The sequence below is a fragment of the Acomys russatus genome, chromosome 26 (assembly GCF_903995435.1).
Source record: "Acomys russatus chromosome 26, mAcoRus1.1, whole genome shotgun sequence".
Classification (NCBI taxonomy): domain Eukaryota; kingdom Metazoa; phylum Chordata; class Mammalia; order Rodentia; family Muridae; genus Acomys; species Acomys russatus.
In genome coordinates this window covers 6062822-6081826 of record NC_067162.1, presented here as the reverse complement: position 1 = coordinate 6081826, position 19005 = coordinate 6062822, and the positions used below count along the sequence as shown (strand labels likewise).

Below are 19005 nucleotides of genomic sequence, written 5' to 3'. Positions count from 1 at the left end.
CTGGACTGGAGGGAGGGAAGCGTAGCTGGGCGTGGGTGATAAACACACCCAGGAACAGCTTCGGAGAGCTGGTTTGGTTTATTGGGGGAGGGGTATTTGTGCCCCTGGGGAGGTGGCCAGGGTCTCTGGGACAGGGATTGTGCGGCTGTGCACCATCGGCCATGGGGTTTGGAACATGGTTCACCTGCATATTCAGGGGCTGTTGAGTAGGTGGATGGGACCTTACAAGGTCAAACAAGGAGTAAAGTGTGGTGGTAACTGTCAGGGTAATAAATTCTTGCTAGGGTTGATGGTGGGGGGACCTGGCTTTATGGCACCAGGTTGGAAGGGAGGAGGTAGCCAGCTCCTGCTGTCCTCATGTCTGAGGAATCCCCAGTTGACGCTTGCTTGACCCTTCCTCCACAGCTTGGGGACATTACGGTCCCACACTTTTCCCTGTAAGCTGATTTTTTTTTTTTTTTTTTTTTTTTTTTTTGAGACAGGGTTTCTCTGTGTAGCCTTGGCTGTCTTGGACTCACTTTGTAGACCAGGCTGGCCTTGAACTCACAGTGATCTGCCTGCCTCTGCCTCCCAAGTACTAGGATTAATGACATGGGCCATCATGCCCGCCTCCCATAAGTTAATTTTTGGCAGGGTATTTTATCACAGCGACAGAAAAGAAACTAGTACACATGGATTATAAATAACTTAAGGTAAATGTATTGCCTATTAGTCAGTTTTGTGCATGTACACACACATGTCACACACCCAACAATTTACAAGCACACAACTATGTATTGTTAACACAATACAGATTGTCACGCCCAGGTAGTTTCCAGAACTACCCTAATCTTGCATTGTTCATTACTGTGGCTTTAATTTGTCCCCCAAACAACTCATGTTAGGAATTTAATTAACATTGTGACAGCACATGTGCTGCTCTTCAATTTACAATCAGATTATATCCAAATAATCATCATCAATTGAAAATATTGTTGAGTATTCTAGTCAGTGAGGGACTACTAGAACAAAATACCCGGTGTAACCAAGATAAGCAAATATTTATTTAGCTTCCAGTTTTGGAGGTTTAGAGGCATGGCACCCATCTGTGTGGTGCTGGTACAGGTAGCAGATGACAGTCTTGGGAGCACACATTGTGAGCAGCCAAATTTCAAGGCAGGAGGTAAAGTGAGGCTGTGAAGTCTGACTAACTCCAGTCTGTTAAAGGGCCACCAGACCCCACGGTATCTGCCATTTCTATATTTAGGAAGCTGCTTGCTCTGCACTTCCTGTTTACTCGGGTAATATTTACCTTTCTCGGGTCTCTGATGAGGCTCAAGACTAGATAGTTATCGTCTCACAACTAAGCTTAAGTTGTTTAGAATTTTAAAAAATGTTTTAAAAGATATATTTAGATCTAAATAGATTTTTAGGTTGATAACTACAAACTATGATAGAAAATAACTTGGGTACAGCACTCACCAAGACAGGGTAGATAGTAGAGTAATTTCTCCTAATTTTTCTAATACAAATGGACTAGACTTTGCAACTATAATTTTTACATGATAGTTTTCATAATTGCTCTTACTGTAAAAAGAAAGAGCCTTTTTATTTAGACAAAAAGGGGGAAATATTAGGGGTTGGTCTGGTGCTCTATACACACAAATGCTGAATTCTGGGCTCCAAGTTCTGGTTACAGTCCATACAAGTGCATTGTCATGTATATTGATCAATATTGTATAAATTTTGCTCCCCAATTTTCTCCAGTTGGTTAATAAAGAATCTGGACAGCTTGTAGCTGGGCAGGAGAGAGTAGGCGGGGCTTCCATTCTCAGGCTTGGGGTCTCAGCAGGGACAACGAGGTAAGGAAGAAGAGAGAAGAAGAAAAATGAGAGGAGAGAGGAAGAGAAAGACATGGCTTGATGGAATAGAAACATCCATACAGGTCCAATATGGCATGTAGCGTGGGGCACAAGACTAACATAGGGGGATTAGTACAAATGCATATCTGCCCAGCTACTGAGCCTAAAGCTTATTAATAAGTCTATGAAGTCTCTGTGTCATTTATTTGGGGAGCAGAGTGGGTGAATAGGAAAGCACTCCCAAATATAAATTATTGTTATAGTTCTTTGTGAATTTCACACCATGTACCCGAATCCCACTGATCTTCCTCTCTCCTCATACCCATCCTCCACCCTTCCAACCCCTTTCCCACACCCTGCACCACAGAACAAGAAACCTCCTTGCAGAAGCTGTAGTGTATCACAGTGTGCCCCGCAGTATACATACCCTTCTGTTACACTTCTTTGCTTGCAAATGTCCATCGCAATGACACATTGGTCTGCTTTGAGTCTCTGGCTTCTGCTGTTCTGCCAATACCGGAACCTCACTGGGACTCCTCTCAGATATCCTGTTGTTGCGCTGTGTCACAGAGACGCTCTGCTCTTGTAGTGTTGATCTCTTCATGCATGTCAGCAGTTCGTAGATGGAGTAGATTTTGGGATGGGCCAATTCAAAACCCTGGATCGGGGCCGGAGAGGTATCTGAGCTGGCCAGCCTGCCAGATCTCCCACTCTTGGCCATTGGACTGGCTTACGCCCGGGCAAGGTGCAGGACCCACTGTCCCAAATATTGCAGCTGGTGAGGGGCATGGGCAGTCCCTCCACTCTCATGACCCCAGGACCAGCTCTCCTGCCCACCTGCAGTGGTGAGGGCGAATGGGAATGGAGAAGATTTCCTCCTTGTCCATGTCACCCCACAGCGGACAAGAGGTGGAGGTAGCTCTCCCATGCTCATCCCCCGCTGGCTCGCCCCCCATAGTGGTCACCAGGTTTAGCTCTACCGTGCTGCCCTGGTGAGGTGCAGGACCCACTCTCCTGAGTAATGCAGCTGGTGAGGGGCAGAACAAAACTCTCCTACTCTCCTGACCCCAGGGCCAGGTCTCCCACCTGCCACAGGTAGGGGAGGGGAGAGTGGGGGAAAGAGGGCATCTCTCCCTTATCTATATCACTGTTTGGGAGACAGTAGTAGGGCCAGCTCTCCCACACTCACACTCTTGGACTGACTCCCCTGCAACTCCCACAATGTGTAGGGCCCACTCTCCTGAGTACTGCAGCCGGATAGGGGGAGGGTCAGCTCTCCTGGTCTCATGACCTCAAAGCTAGCTCTCCCATGATGCCCAGGTGAGGGGTAGGGCCAGTTTTGCACAGCCCTCAGATAGCAACATGTCCCTGGGTGGCAGCTCAGACCGGGGATGTCTGCCTGGCCTTTGGTGGTAACAGATCCTTGCTGCTGCAGGGCCGTGGACCCCACCATGGTCTCAAGTGGCATCACCGGCTACTCACACTGGGCTGTTCCTCACTACCCTTGAGTCTCCAGTTCTGCCTCTCTTCATTGTGTCCACATTCTCTTTCTCTCTCCACCACTTACTCATTCCTCTTAGTAGGCCAGAGTCTCTGAGTTGTCTCAGCAGTGGTCTCAGGAATGCTATGCCCCTCTCATGCAGTATAGCACTAGACAGGGTCATCTTGGGCATGGTCTGCTCCCCAGGCCTGCATAGTACCTGATGGGTGATCATCTTAGGCTAGCTCCCTGTCTGATGATTGTCCCTGGCTCACTCCTTACCAGACCTGACAGTGGCCCCATGCAAGGGCCCTCTGTTGGCATAAGGTTATTGTGTAATTCAAATGCTGATTTCTGTCCCCCACCACCACCCCGCCCCATATCTGATTGCAAGCCTTGGTCTAAGAATCTCTTGTCTCAATGTTGTGTAAACACTGCTCCTCAATTGTCCCCCTGATATGTTAATAAAGCAGCTTATAGCCAATCACTGAGCAGGGGAGAGAATAAGGCTGGACTCCCTGCCAGCCATGGGAGGAGGAGTTAGGAGAAGCCTGGGGATACAGCCACGGGAAGAGGTGTAGGAGAGATGAAGATTCGGCTGGAGCAAAGAAAGAACTGAAAAAGGAAGTAACTTGGGAATTTTTGCAAAGATGGGGTCAGGATAACATAGAGGGACAACTTATTTTTTTATTTTTATTTTATTTTGGGGGAAGTTGCAAAGGCAGAGGGCAGATGGGAAGGGAAGAGGAGATGAGTGGTTTTGGGGTACTTAATGTGAAACTCACAAAGAATAGAGAGAGAGAGAGAGAGAGAGAGAGAGAGAGAGAGAGAGAGAGAGTTTAACTCTTACTACTTTCCCTCTTCTCCCTCTCCACCTTCTCCCCCTTAGTCCCCCTTCTCCTCCCAATCCCTCCCTTTCTTTGTTTGTATTCTTTTTTCTATCAATATATTTTTTATTTATTAATTTATTCATATTACATCTCAATTGTTAGCCCTTCCCTTGTATCCTCCCATTCTTCCCTCCCTTGCGCTTCCCCCCTTCTCCCCTCCCCTATGTCTGTGACTGAGGGGGACCTCCTCCCCTTATATATGCTCTTAGAGTATCGAGTCTCTTCTTGGTAACTTGCTATCCTTCCTCTGAGTGCCACTAGGCCTCCCCATCCAGGGGACTTTGTTTCTATTCTTTATCATAGCATAATGCATCAAGAATTTCACCCGCTCAATGGCTCCTATGACCTTTGATTTCTCAGCCCCGCAGATTGCAAGCCAATGAATTTCTGCTCATTACCCAGCCTGAGGTTTTCTGTGACAGCAGCCCAAACAGACTAAGTTACCCACTAACCAACTCCCTCCTCCTCCTCTTCCTAGCCCCTGGCAACCACAGCTCAGCTGTCTGTCTCTACCTCATGCAAGTGGAATCAAATGCAGCCTTTTCTTCTGTGCTAGCTTGTCTCATTGAAGACACTATCTCTGAGATGTCTCTACTCTGTAGTACACGGAAAGCCCTTTCTTTGTGAGACTGAGCAGTGTTTCATTTGTATCCATTTATCTATCAATGGACATTGAAGTTGCTTCTACCTCTTGGCTATTATAAATAATGTTGCAATTGTGAATTAATGTGGGATGTAGAAGTACTTCTGTGAAATCCTATTTTCAGTTATTTTGGCTACATTCCCAACTGCTGGATTGTTTGGTGGCTCAACTTTTAAGTTTCTTGAGAAGCCTCTATGTTGTGTTATATAGCAAACACACAATTTTCATCACCCTCACTAACAGGATCCTCAGATTCCAATGTCCCCATTGGAAACATAACTTTCTGTTTTCAAGATGGCTGTTCTGTAAGGTGTAAGGTGCCATCTCACTACAACTTGCTGGTTGTTATTTTCAGGAAGGGTTTCTCGAAATAGCCCTGGCTATTCTAGAACTCACTGTGTAGACCAGGATGGCCTCGAACTCACAGAGATCTACCTGCCTCTGTCTCCCAAGTGCTGGGATTAAAGATATGCACCACCAAATGAGGCTTATTACAGTTTTGATAGACATTTCTCCGGTGCTGGCATTACAGCTATATGCTGCCATATGCTACTTTTTAAGTGGGTGCTAAGGGTCTTCGTGCATGGCAATCACGCTGTCAATGAAGCCAACTCTTTCCCTCCTAATCCTTGAAGAAAAGAACATAAGATTTAAAAAGCACATGTGTGTCCCACTCAGCAACAAGTGCTAACTTATACCAGTTTGGGCTTTCTCTCTTTCTTTTTTCTTTCTTTCTTTCCTCTTCCTCTGCTTCCTCCTCCTACTTTGTTTTTGTTTGTTTGTTTTCCAAGACAGCATTTCTCTGTGTAGCCTTGACTGTCCTGGACTCCCTTTGTAGACCAGGCTGACCTCAAACTCAGATACCCCTGCCTGTGCTTTCCAAGTGCTGAGATTACAGGTGTGTGCCACCACCCACTATCAGCTTTCTTTTTAAAGCAGTAAACATAACTAAAGTTCAATAAAGCAAAGCAAAAAGGAAAGAAAAAGTCTCCCTTTCTTGTTTCTCCCCAATTTTTTGTTTTTCCCCAGTTTGTTTGCAGTTCACCTTCCCCTATCTTCATCTGCTCCTGTGGGACACAGCTCCACATTTCCCACCTCACAGGCGTCAAGAGCTACTGAAAAAAAAAAATGTCCGAGGCACACAGTTGTTAAGTGTGAAGACATTAGTCCTCAAAATCAAGAATTACATTATTATGACTGAAAGACTCAAACAGTTACTGTCACAATATGTGTGATGATTCAGACATGAGCCGCACTCAGGCAGATGTCAGATGCGTTTGTTCATAGGGAAGAGACAGATGAGGGCGGAGTTGGAAGCCCTTTCTTCCTGTAGGATTCCCGCCCCCAGGAAATGTCATCATCCTGGACTTCCAACAATATCAGTGAGTTTCTGCCCTCAGGAAATACAGCTTGCCATGTCCAGTCTGTGATGACAGACCCAAATAGTGAGTGCCAGGTAATATGGTGTGCAGTGCACGCATTGTTTGGGGGGACCAGGGTCTTCCAGAAGGCTGCATTTGGACCACAGATCCATGGATGGGTGAATATAGGTGGGTGCTTTACTACTTAATGTCAGCGCTCTGTTTTCTGTTTTGTATTTTTGTTTGTTTGTCCGTCACTGCTCCTTGGTCCAGGCTCCTGCCAGGCTTAGACTAGAGGCCTACTTGAGATCTAGTGCACTCTATAGAATCTGAGCTTAGTCATCATCTCAGCTATAGTCTCCTCAAATCTTCTCAGTTCCTGGCCATTCCAGAGACAGCTGGTCTGGGGATGACTTCCCACGAAAGGAAGCTTGCAGTCACGGCGGAATCTAGTTCCCCTGCAAAGATGCATCATGCACATCGAAATAGAGAAAGTTCTGGGAAGGCCTATAACTAAGAACGTGTGTCATCTAATTTGCTCTAAACTTTTCTCACCACGCAACCTTTTAGGTAAATGTCTATCAACACATCTTTAAACTGACCAGTTGCATTCAGAGGAGTCTGGTCAAAGCCCACTCTCCTAAGGCTCCCTTATTGAGATGGGTAGCAAGCCCCCTGCTGGATAACATGGCACGAGCATTATGTAAAAACAATACATAAACAAAAACTCATGTTCACATAGCCCTGTACTCTTGGTTAGGTTTCTGATTATGTTCATACCGTGATAGAAAAATCACAGCTCACTTAACTCTGGTTACAAAAAACAAACAAACAAACAAACAAACAAACAAACAAAAAAAAACCAAAGGGTTTTTCCATTTCCAAAAATTAATTTCTTTAAAGTATTGTGTGTATGTGTGAGTTTATATATGTTGGTAAGGCACACACTCCCCAGAGTGTGTATGGAGGTTAAAAGAAAATTTTGTGAAGTCAATTCTCATCTTCCACCATTATGTGGGTTCTGGGGATCGAACTCAGGTCACCAGGCTTGCAGAGCAAGCACCTTAACTTGCTGAGACACATCACCAGCCCCGAAAGGAAGTTTCTAGTGAAGACTCTCCGATATAGAAGTCAGACCATGCAGATCAATGCCATACGCCAGTTCCTGACAATATGGATAAAAAGATGAATGAGCATGGGGTCCTTCAAGATTCTTACAGACCAAACGCTCACATTAAAACATCCAGTACTAGTATTTATTTATTTATTTAGCATTGCAGGGCTGAGATCAAACCCTCAGCTTTGTGTGAGGAAAGCGATCTTGTAACAGGAGCCACGTTCAGGGTGAGTACATTTTAACAGAGCTGTTCAGCATCTAGCAGGCTGATCCGCAATGCCACCTGAGCCGATAGTTCACACATTTGGATTCGGTGTCACTGCTATCTATTTAAAATTTTATTATCACATATTAATCGTGTAAAGTAATGGGCTTTGTTATAATAATTTCATACATGTGTATAATGCACTTTGGTCATATCCACACATACCCATTATCTTCTCTTACCCCCACCCACCCACTACCTCTTTCTCCTTCCCTATCTCTAATAATTCCCCCTTTATCTCTCCCACCTTCTAATTCCCACAAATAGGAGAAGATGTATGTGCTTGTGAGATTGGCTAAACAGGAAGATACAAAGGCGTACTTTTTTAGGTTAATTTATTGGATTCTTCCAACCCTCATTTTACACTAATTCCTTCCAACTCCAATACAAGGTAGGAGAGAAAGAAAGGAAAAGGGGCATAGATCTCTTTAGACTAGTTCCTGCTAATTAGGGGCATCCGGTTCTTAGGGGCAAGTCCAATCTTCATCATCAGAATATCCACCAATAGCAAACGCAGCAGCAGGGATCAGCCGCAGGGAGTGAGGGATGGCGAGGGGGCTGGGAAGGAGCAGTAGGGGGAGCAGCAGTCACCACAAGCCCTCTCAGGGCTCTCCCATTTATACCCTCTCCGGAGGCCCCAGAACTAAACTATCTGCAGCTGGCAAAAATCACGCCCCTCCTAAAGCACGAGACATTCATAGTTAATGACTGTGGACAAACTGAGGCAGCTCATATCCCGTACCTGGGATTAAAACAAAAACATATTTAGATAACATAACTTTTTTTTTTTTTTTTTTTAAGAGACCAAAATTCTCCCTACACACAGGATTATCCATTTTCCTTAAAAAGATGGTTTTATTTATGGCTTAGTAAGATCCCACCATAAGCACACCTTACACGCTGGTTGTGTACATTGGCTGTTGTACACAGTGCATAGATGTGCAGGTGTCTTTGACTCCTTTGAATATGTAGATGGATTGGGTTTCATTCTAGTTGTTTTTTTTTTTTTAAACCTCAGCACTGATTTCCATCTAACTTATACAGATTGAAAGTCCTACCAGCAGTGTATAAAGGGACCCTTTCTTCATGCTTGTAAATATTTATTCCTTGCCTATTTTCTTGTTTGTAGGCTTAGATTTTTTAAAAAACCTACTTTATTCAGGGTTCTTAAATGTTTCTACCTCCCTTGTAACCCATCAACCAGAGGTAGGGGAGAAAGGAGGTTAATTGGGAAAGGGGGCTGTGGGCCTGTTTAGACGTAGTGTCTTGGGGAGATTCCAGTCTGCGTTGTCTGGATACAAGCAGTCCAGTTCAATAGCAAACACCAAACAGCAACACAAATCAGTAGTGGCACCATAATCCAGTAGAAACAGCAAGTCTTTGCCAAATTGACACGAGTCGGTGGAAGTGGCCAGAATCAGCCGGAATACCATAAGAAGTTCCTGGCATGTTTCCCTTTATGACACGAAGACCAGCAAAGACCGCCGAAGACCAGCCAAGCATTGCATGGCGTTGCAATGCAAAAGCACCTCACTGTCTCGCTGTCCGTGGGGATATATTTATATTCTTTCTAAATACCACACGCCCTCTCGCGTGTCTGTTTTAAGCAACACATCACATACCCTTTTATAGAACAGCTTCCAGAAAAACGCTACATGACACAACTGAGTTTTTAAAGAAACCGGAAGCTTCCACTAACATAAGATAGGTTCCCAATTTTGCTTAACCTGCAGTTCCCTAATGGCTAAAAATGCAGAATATTTTTTCCCCGTTTTTGTTTTGCCTATTTGCATTTCTTCATTTGAGAGGGGTCTATTCAGTTCATTTGTTCATTTATTTTTTATTTTTATTTTTTTTACACATAAAACTGTGCACAGACGTTTATTGAGGGAGGGGGCGTCAGCCCTTCTTGGCCACTGCCTTTCTCATGGCTGCCAGCACATTGCTAAGCTCCTCCCACTTCCTCTTGGCCCGGATGTGTGTGCCTACCCGCTTCTTGATGAACTTGAGCACGCGCTTGTCCTTGGATACCTTGAGCAGCTCCACGGCGCGCCGCTCATAGGGCGCGAAGCCGCACACCTCCCTGATCATGTCCCGCATGAACTTGGTGTGCTTGGTGAGGCATCCGCGGCGCCGGCTGTGCCTCGGCTTGCTGACGTTGTTCGTCACTTTGTGGCCCTTGTTGAGGCCCACGGTCATGGGGTAGCGCAGGGCCATGGCTGTTGCTCTCCGATGGCGGCGGCGACAGGAAGCATTTGTTCATTTATTGACTGGGCTATTTGCTCCTCTAGTGTTTGAATTTTCTGGGTTCTTTATGTGCTCTGGGTATTAAGCCCCTATTGGATGAGTAGCTGGCACAGGTTTCCTCCTCTTCTGTAGGTCTTCACTCTGCTAACTGCTTTTTTTTCTCACTGGAGTGTTTTTAGCTAAATACAGTCTTTTGTGTACTATTTCTATTATTCCTCAACTACTGGAATCCTATTCAAAATGGCTTCTACTATGCCTGCATCCTTGAGTGCCTTCACCATGTCCTCTCAGTTTCAGGTTCTTCTACGTTAAGGTCTTTGGTCAATTTTGATTTGACTTCTGTACAAGGTGAGATTTTAACGCAGAGACCCAGTGTCCTTTTCTATGCACCGATGCCCAGTTTCCCAGCAGCACTTGTAAGGGGCTGTCCTTTTTTTTTCAGTACGTGTTTCCTCTTCTCTTGTCAAAAACCAGATGGCTGGAGCGTCAAGAGTTTATTTCTGAGTCTCCGGAGCCGTATCTGCAGCCCAAGTGTTACCACTTTGGGTGGTTATAATAGTTAAAATGATATGAGTGTTTTTAGGAAGAAGAAAAAATAAAGAAAAGAATTATAAAGGAAAAGGACAGGGACAATAAAGTGACTTATAGGGCGATTTATTTGGAAGGATCTTAGTTTATTCCGTATTTGTTTATAGACTGCCCTGTAATTTGAGAGGAAAATCTGAAAGCGTTTTATACAAATAGCCATTCACAGTTTGTTGTGTTTACTATCCTATTTCAGGACAATGCATATTGTTAGCAGAATTTTCCAAGCAGAACCCACCATTTTTGTCTGAGTGAACAAAGGCTCAAGGGCACACACAGCTGCTCGCTCCTTGACCTTCGTTTGACAAGAGCTGGGCAACCCATTTCTCTTTCTTCTCTCTCATTTCTCCCTCTTGTTGCCTCACCTGGATTTCTCTCAGGGGCCTTTACCTGGGAGAAGCAGCAGCTTGGGCTGCAATCTACTGACTTTCCTGGAGCAACGGGTCCTGATGTTCCAGATGTCAACATTTTAAGAAAATCCTTCAAGCCTCATCTTGTGCGCGCAGTATTTGTCAACAGTTTTCAGAGGGTCACATCAGGCAGGGTGGCAGCCTCGGCGGCTCGGATGTTCTAAAATCCTGGCCCCAGAACTCCGCCCAGGGCACTCAAACATGGATTGCATCACGACCAGTGACGACGTTAATATACAGGCTCTAGACAGAGCTAATTGGTGAAGAGTGCAGACTGAGCCAGGGAGTGGGGGCGGTGGGGGGTGGTGGTGGTGGCGGCACATGCCTGCAGTCTGTGAGGCAGAGGCAGGTGCATCTCTGTGAGTCTACAAAGTGAGTCCAGGACAGAAAAGGTTACACAGAGACATTTTGTCTCAGGGGTGGAAAAAGAAGAGTATAGACTGTTCTTTGGAGAGGACCTGAGTTCTGTTTCCAGCACACCCTTTCCTGGCAGCTCACAACTGCTCACACCGCCTGTTCTAGGGCTCTAGTGCCTTCTTTTGACCTCCATGGACAACTGTACACATAAGTTTTTACATAGATCTGCACATACACAATAAAAATAAAAAATACATTGTAAAATACTTCTAAAATGCAGATTCCTGGGTTTGCCTTGACTTAGCTTCTGAAGTCATGGATGGCAGTGTTTCTTGTCAAATGAAGCATCTCACCACTGATGTAATTACCCAAGGCAGCACCAGTGATTTGGCCAAACACTAACTGTTGAGCTGTGCCACTCCAGGAGTTCATAAGATAAAGGCCAGACATTAAAAAAAAAAAAGTCAGGAGCTGGGTGTGGTGGTGCATGCCTTTAATCTCAGCGCTCAGGAGGCAGATGCAGGTTGATCTCTTTGAGTTCGAGACCAGCCTGGTCTACAAAGCGAGTACAGGACAGCAAAGGCTAACACAAAAAAATCTTGTCTCGGAAAAAAAAAACCAATTTCATTTTAATTTGTCAAACAATTGTTGGTGGGTGTCCCGTGTGGGTTTTGTGTGTCAGCTTGGCACAAGCTAGAGTCATCAGAGAGGTGGGAACCTCTAGTGAGAAAATGCCTCCATGAGATCAAGTGTAGGGCATTATCTCAATGAGTGATCAGTGGGGGCAGGGGCTCAGCTCATTGCGGGTGGTGCCATCCCTCGGCTGGTAGCCCTGAGTTCTGTCAGCAAACAGTCTGAGCAAGCCATGTGAAGCAAGCCAGTCAGCAGCATTATCCACGGCCTCTGCATCAGTTCCTGTCTCCAGGTTCCTGCCCTGTTTGAGTTCCTGTCCTGACTTCCTTCAGTGATGAAATATGACATGAAAGTATAAGCCCCCCAAAAAAAAACCCCTTTGCTCCCCAACCTTTTTTGGTCACGGTGTTTCATCAAAGCAACAGGGACCCTGACTAAGAGTGGCCCTGGAGAAGTGTGGCTAGGCAAACATTAACCAAGGACAGAGCAATTAAGCAGGAAGGAATCCTGAACCATGGGTTGAATTACCTGATTTCTCAGCCTCGGAGTTCACCATGGTATAGCCATTTCCTTGAGTTGTTGTTGTTGTTATTGTTTCCCCAGAGAGGGTTTCTCTGTGTAGCCTTGCTTGTCCTGGACTCACTTTGTAGACCAGGCTGGCCTCGAACTCAGAGTGATCTGTCTGCCTCTGCCTCCCGAGTGCTGGGATTAAAGGCGTGGCCTGTGAGCCTGCTTCATTGCCTTGATTGTTAAGCCTGACAATTCTTTACAGCATTCAGGCTTTGGCTTTGTTTGTTTTGTTGTTGTTGTTGTTGTTTTTGTTTTTCAGGCCTTGGCTTTTTAACAGTAACCCCCAAGGCTGATAATATCAGAACCTGGGGTTGTATCTTTATTATTTTAACAGGCCAGAATGTCTGTCCTGTCACCCAGCCAGCAGGAATACCACTGCTCTGTGATACACAGAATCTGTCGAGTCACCTGCTGTTGACATTACAAGCAGCTAATGCTGTTTTCTAGGCTCTCAGAGCCCAGGTTTTCAGGGGCCCTTTTTCACCCCCGGCTCCTACCGCCTAAACCGCCATCTTTAGGATGTCAGTACTGATAGGCAAATAATTCTGCCCAGCGCCTTCTTGCCATAATTACGAAGCGGTGTTTTTCTCAGATCAACAGCTCCAAGTTTTACAACTTAGAAATTAGTGAAAAAAATCTGTGTGCTCAGAGTGGAGGTTTTATTTGTGGAATTTTGTGACCTGTTGCCTGGTAACTGTACCTAAGGCTGCTAAGCTTCTCTTTGTGAGCTGTGAGGCTTCAGAAGCCTGGTCGTCCAGCCAATAGCTTCCTGCAACCAGAAGGAAGCGAGCACTTCGCTATGGCCAGGGCTTGAAACGCTGTTGCTCATAGCAGCCCACCCATCGCCATGGCACATTACTTTTACTTGGCCCCAGAAATTTTGCTTCCCTTCAGCCCTCTCCCGTCTAAAGAGTTCGAGCTGATCAGACGCAAGGCCCGAGACCTGTGGCAAGATGAGTCGCGGTGGTCTGCGGCTTCAGTGACAACATACTCAGGCAGTTACCACAAAAAGCAACTGGACGAGGCCACCTGCATGCGCCTGGCCCAGAGAGTAGGCCAGCCACAGTTCCAGTACAAACAGTAAGATTCCTTTGCGAGGTGCGCCAGGATATGTAGCTATCAAGGGACACGTGCTGTTAGAAATGGTCACCGTCCAGCTGGGAGACTTCAGACTCCTTGGCTTCCCCGCTTGCCTGTGTAAATGTCACTTAACCAGCTCAAGTTATGACTCCAACCCAAATTGGTATATAACAACCTATTTGTGGAAGATATGACTATGAGTGTCTGACCAAGATGGATATTTTTATTTTGTGGGCTTGTTTATTATTACATTGTATATATGTGTGTGTGTGTGTGTGTGTGTGTCTGTGTCTGTGTGTGTCTGTGTGCGCGCGCACGCACGTGTGCTCGCGAGCTAACAGGATCACCTTCTATCTGGTGAGTTATCCTGGAATCAAACTCTGGTCACCGCGCCCACAGTCAAGTTAATTCCAATTCAATTCCACAACTACAGCTGTAATCCCTCAGCTCAGGGGAAGGAGGTCTCATCAGCAGGTCCTGGAGAGGAGGGTTTGACATAGTAAGACCTTCTGGAAAGATCCAAGCTTCCCCCATGGTGGGGGTTGGGAAAAACACACCACCTGGGCAAATGGAACCGCCTGCCTGAACACCAGTAGGCTACCGGTAGCTCAGTGAACATGAGAGAAAAGTGTAAGTCAGGACTCCGGAAAACTCGAGGGCTCATTATAAAATCTGTCTGTTTGAGTGTTATTTAGTAAATATCCAAATTCTGGAAACTTCTTTGAAAATACGTGGGATTATAGGCTCCAATTCCTCATGCAGGAATACACCACGTACGGCTCTGATATGTAATAGTTCCAGGGCTGGAGAGATGGTTTAGTGTTAGGAGCACTGGCTGCTCTTGCAGAGAACCAGAGTTCAGTTCCCAGGGCCCATGTGGGGTGGCTCACAAGTACCCGAAGCTCCAACTCCAGGAGATAGGACACTTTTGGCCTTTGTAGGCACCCACATGCCTCTTTTTGTCTCTCTCTGTCTCTGTGTATCTGTCTCTTCTCTCTCTGTCTGTCTCTGTCTCTGTCTGTCTGTCTCTGTCTCTCTCTGTCTCTCAATAACGTTATAAACAAATGCATTAGTTACTTCACCTTCTAGGTCTTTCCAAGTCATGAGTATCAAGCATATTCTCTTTGTAATAGCTCTCAAACTTGTGGCCCCCTCGGTCTGCTCTGGAGACATAGGACATGTAGTAAAAATGCACACAGGAGTTCTGGATTTGTTTCTCACTGTGTGATTCGTCCAAAGTCAGGGAGCCCAGGACATTGGAAACCACAAAGGGGCACGTGCTTGTGAAGCACACCTGGGTGCCTTGGGAACCTCAGACACATAAATATACCCGTCGCCCAACTGCTGGTCTACCAGACGCTAGGGAGCAGCAATGAGAGCAAGGAGCAAACTGAGTTTGATTGCGAAGTGCTGACTGCATGCTGCGTCTTTTTTTGTTTTTAGCCCCTTTTCTTTACTAATTTTTAATCCAGAGGAGAAAGATCTTCTAAAGTTCCAAGCAAAAGCTGTTTGATTAAAACTTGTGTGAGGCTGTAGGCAGCCATGTTCTTCTTATTCTGCTCTATGTAAGGCCTTCCATGTACAGATTCCGTAGCTGTGGATGCACAGCGTGGAAACAGGGACTGGCTAGTGGCGAAGCACGCATAGCAGAACAAAAAACAGAAGTGTTCATTTTAAACACGCTAAGCCAGGAAAATACCGACCTACGTAGACCACAATGCTTTTCACTCACATTATTTATTCTGTATTTACAATGACATCCTGGACCACACACCATGTGTTCTTACCCTTAATTGTCAACTTGCCACAGTTTTCTGTCATCTGGCAGGAGGAAATACCGAGGTCAGCTTGTGAGCATGCGTGTGAGGAGTTGCTATAGTCATACAACGGGTTAAGGAGAAACAATGCACTATTCACGCAGTGAAAAGCTGTGGAGAGGTCTCAGACCCACATTTCTAAGCTAAAGAAGTATAAAGTTACATATTGTATATTGCAAACATGCAACTTCCAAAAAGCAAACGCACACCGTACATAGATCAGTGTTTCCAGAGGACGGGCAAGAGTTAAACAGATGACACACGCTGATGTTTTAGGTCAGTGAACTTTTGTGTAACGCCATAATGGTGAACACAAGGCATTAGATATTTGTCAAGATGCATAGCACTTCGTAGCATAAAGAGTAAAGTTTATGCAAATTAAGAAAACTTTTAGGCGTTTGAGGGAGCTAGGAATAGAATAAAGACATTAAAGGACCTGAATATATTATGGATCTATGGGGTGAGCTCACTGGGCGTGCGATTAGGACTGGTCCCTGTGACTTTGGAAGTGGTGGGGGTTGTAAGTATCCTTTTGTGACTGCTACCCTGCTTCTCACGCGGTTTGGGCCACAAGTCTGAAACCATTTTATGTCTAAGCTAGAATTCAACAACCCAGTAAGTGGGTGGCAGGAGCCAAGATTTTTGTTTTTTAAACTGGGATGGTGCATAATGGATAAGGGATAGAGTGTAGAAATGACTTTTGTAGAGATGATCAAAGTCAGACACACACTCAGCGTGGTATACTTAGAGATAATGATATGCAGAAATGGTCCTATGTGGGCATCTATACACAAGTGAGTGTATATTTCCTTGGTTTTTTTTTTTTTTTTTTTTGGTTTTGGTTTTGGTCCTGGACTTGCACTGTAGACCAGGCTGGCCTCAAACTCAACAGGGATCCATCTGCCTCTGCCTCCCAAGTGCTGGGATTAAGGATGTGCACCACCCCCGCCCAGCTTATTTCCTTATTCTTTGGAAGAGAAAGACTACTCAGTCTGTGCCAGTGTAGACCTTTATGCAGAAAGGCCTTGAAGCGATGCTTCGCAACGACAGGGATATCAGGTGCCCTGCTACGTTTTCTCCAGTACAAAGGAATCACAGTTGCTTAGAGAAATACTGATTCTCAGGCCCAGCCAGGTAGTAGACAGTAGGCAGAGAGCAGGCAGTGCCAGCCAGTGTTAAAAGGTGGAGAAGTGAAGTGGACATGGTGAGGACAAATGAAACGTCCACATGGAATATATTGAGGAAAGCTGGAAGATACTGAGGAAAAATAAAATACTACTGCAGTATAACCCAAAGTAACAAACAAATGTCCGTGAGTTTCTACCCAAATAAATAAGTGATGGAATATGTGCCTCAGCGGGAGAAGGACAGATTCCCACGAGGAAGCATGTCACATTATCTGTGTGCTGCTCTCTAAGGACGCGAGGGTGACTCACTATCTCCAATTCACTTGTCTTTTGTTTCCTTTCATCTATATATTCTTTTTTGGTTGGGGTTTGGTTTTTTGTTTTGTTTGGTTTGGTTTGGTTTGGTGTGGATAATGACTTTTCCCTAGTGCATATGGGAAATGAAAAGAGAAACTTTACAAAGAGGAAGCCTGGCAAATGTAATCTCATTATCTGGAACCAGCTGACCAAGGCTAATGTCAACAAAGCCACGTCACACTGTAATCTGTATCCAGGCTATGATGTGCTATGAGGCTACAGTCGACATGTGTGTTCTTTGTACCCAGAATGCATTGCCTTGTGATTTCGAAGAGAGCATGTCCAATCCGAGGGCATCTCACAAATCAACCAGCCGGCATTTCTCGCTATTGTCAAGGTCGTGATGAATGAAGAGTCTAAGAAACTACCATTGTCGTGACAGACATGAGGGGACATGGCTATTGAACGCAATGACGTATCCTAAATGGGACTCTGAAACAGAGACGGGACAGTAAGAAAATTTCAGGAAACATGAGTAAGATAGAGATGCCAGCCAATCATGTGTCAATACGAGCTCATTAACATTACAAGTAGACTACACGGACATACATGAGGACAGTAGCTAGATGTGGGGTACATGGCCCCTTTCTGTGTTATCTTTCTTTGCTAATCTAAAAGTATTCTGATGCTGGGTGTGGTACAAGTGTAACCCTAGCACTGAGGAGGCTGAGGCTATCCTGGGCTACATAACAGTTTAAAGCCTACCTGGATTAGGTAGCAACAACTAACTAAATAAACACATACATAAAATGTGTTCTAAAATTACCTTTAAAAAAATTGATGTTCAGAGCTGGGCGGTGGTGGCGCACGCCTTTAATCCCAGCACTTGGGAGGCAGAGGCAGGCAGATCGCTGTGAGTTCAAGACCAGCCTGGTCTACAAAGTGAATCCAGGACAGTCAAGACTACATAGAGAAACTCTGTCTTGAAAAACCAAACCAAACCAGACCAAACCAAACCAAACCAAACCAAACCAAACCAAACAAAACAAAAAACCAAACCCCAACCAAAAAAAAAAAAAATATATATATATATATATAGATGAAATATATATATATATAGATGGAGATAAACTTCATTTGCAGCTTGTATGATAATCAGTGAGGAAAATCTAAGCATCAACAACAAAATAAATGAAAAGCTCCTGACAATAAGAGAACGTAAGATGGTGGTCATAGGTCAGTGCAAATAGCGCGTACGCAGCAGCTGCTGCTGCAGTTGCTTTTTTTGTATCTGAACAGGGAGGCTGATATTGAATTTAAAAGCGTAACACCATTTACGTTAGCAGCTCCCTAAAAATGAAAATTGTGAGCAAAAAACGAAACAAAAACCCCTCACAATTATGTACAAGACCCAAATAAGGAAAACTAAAATTCTGATGCAAGACATCATAGTATAACTAACTAAATAAAGATATTCCTTGTTCATGGTTAAGAAGACTTAATAGCGTCAAAATGTTCTTCCCAACTCAATGTGTGTCCCAGTTTGTTTCCTGGTCCTGTGGTAAAATGCCCCGACCAAAGAAGCATAGAAGAGAAATGGCTCACGAGCTCATGTTACTGTCCATCACTATGGAAAAGTCGAGGCAGGAGGAACTAGAAGCAGCCAGTCACATCGTAGTTGAGAGCAAAGAGAGACTAGAGCCAGGCTTGCTTGTTAGCTAATACTCAGTCTTTACATCGACACAGTCCAGGATCCGCAGGCCTGGGGAGTGGTAACGCCTGTGGTGGGCACGGCTTGGCCAATGAGGACATCACCTCCACAGCCATGCCTGTGAGTCAAGCTGATGTAGACAGCCCCCCATTAACACACTCTTCCAGATGACTCTAGATTATGTCATGTTGACAAAATCAACCATCAAATGTGTGAGTTCAGTATAACTCTGATTTAAAGCCCCAGCAAGTTATTTTGTGAGCACCCAAAAACTGAACCCAGCATTTATACAGAGAGGCAAAACAGCAAGAACAAACATATTTCAAGCTCATGGCCTCTTTTTTATTAGCTGTTGTTTTACACACACACACACATGAAAACACACACACACACACACACACACTCCTTAAATACCTTCATACAATCTGTTCAATACATACATATACATATATACATACACACATGCATACGTGTGTGTGTGTGTGTGTGTGTGTGTGTGTGTGTGTGTGTACATATGTTTTCAGAGCTGACCACTTGGCGTTGGATTAACCCATCTGTGAGCTCTTCCCTGGCA

At 45.0% G+C, this 19005-nt stretch overlaps 2 protein-coding genes across 2 annotated transcripts in view; one reads left to right on the top strand and one right to left on the bottom strand.

Moving 5' to 3' along the window:
• Positions 1-9496: 9496 nt before the first annotated feature.
• LOC127209631 (60S ribosomal protein L36-like) lies at positions 9497-9814 on the bottom strand. The gene has a single exon (XM_051169317.1). The coding sequence runs from the start codon at positions 9812-9814 to the stop codon at positions 9497-9499; it is 318 nt and encodes a 105-aa protein (XP_051025274.1).
• Positions 9815-13246: 3432 nt separating this feature from the next.
• Positions 13247-19005, top strand: part of C26H4orf51 (chromosome 26 C4orf51 homolog) — a 34548-nt gene continuing 28789 nt past the window's right edge. Inside the window, exon 1 of the mRNA XM_051169316.1 lies at positions 13247-13479. Within this exon, the coding sequence (XP_051025273.1) occupies positions 13247-13479 (233 nt within the window). The remainder of the gene's footprint in view (positions 13480-19005) is intronic.

What these genes read in the sequence shown, in the direction of transcription:
- LOC127209631 (XM_051169317.1), bottom strand. Translation starts at nt 9,814, where the DNA reads ATGGCCCTGCGCTACCCCATGACCGTGGGCCTCAACAAGGGCCACAAA.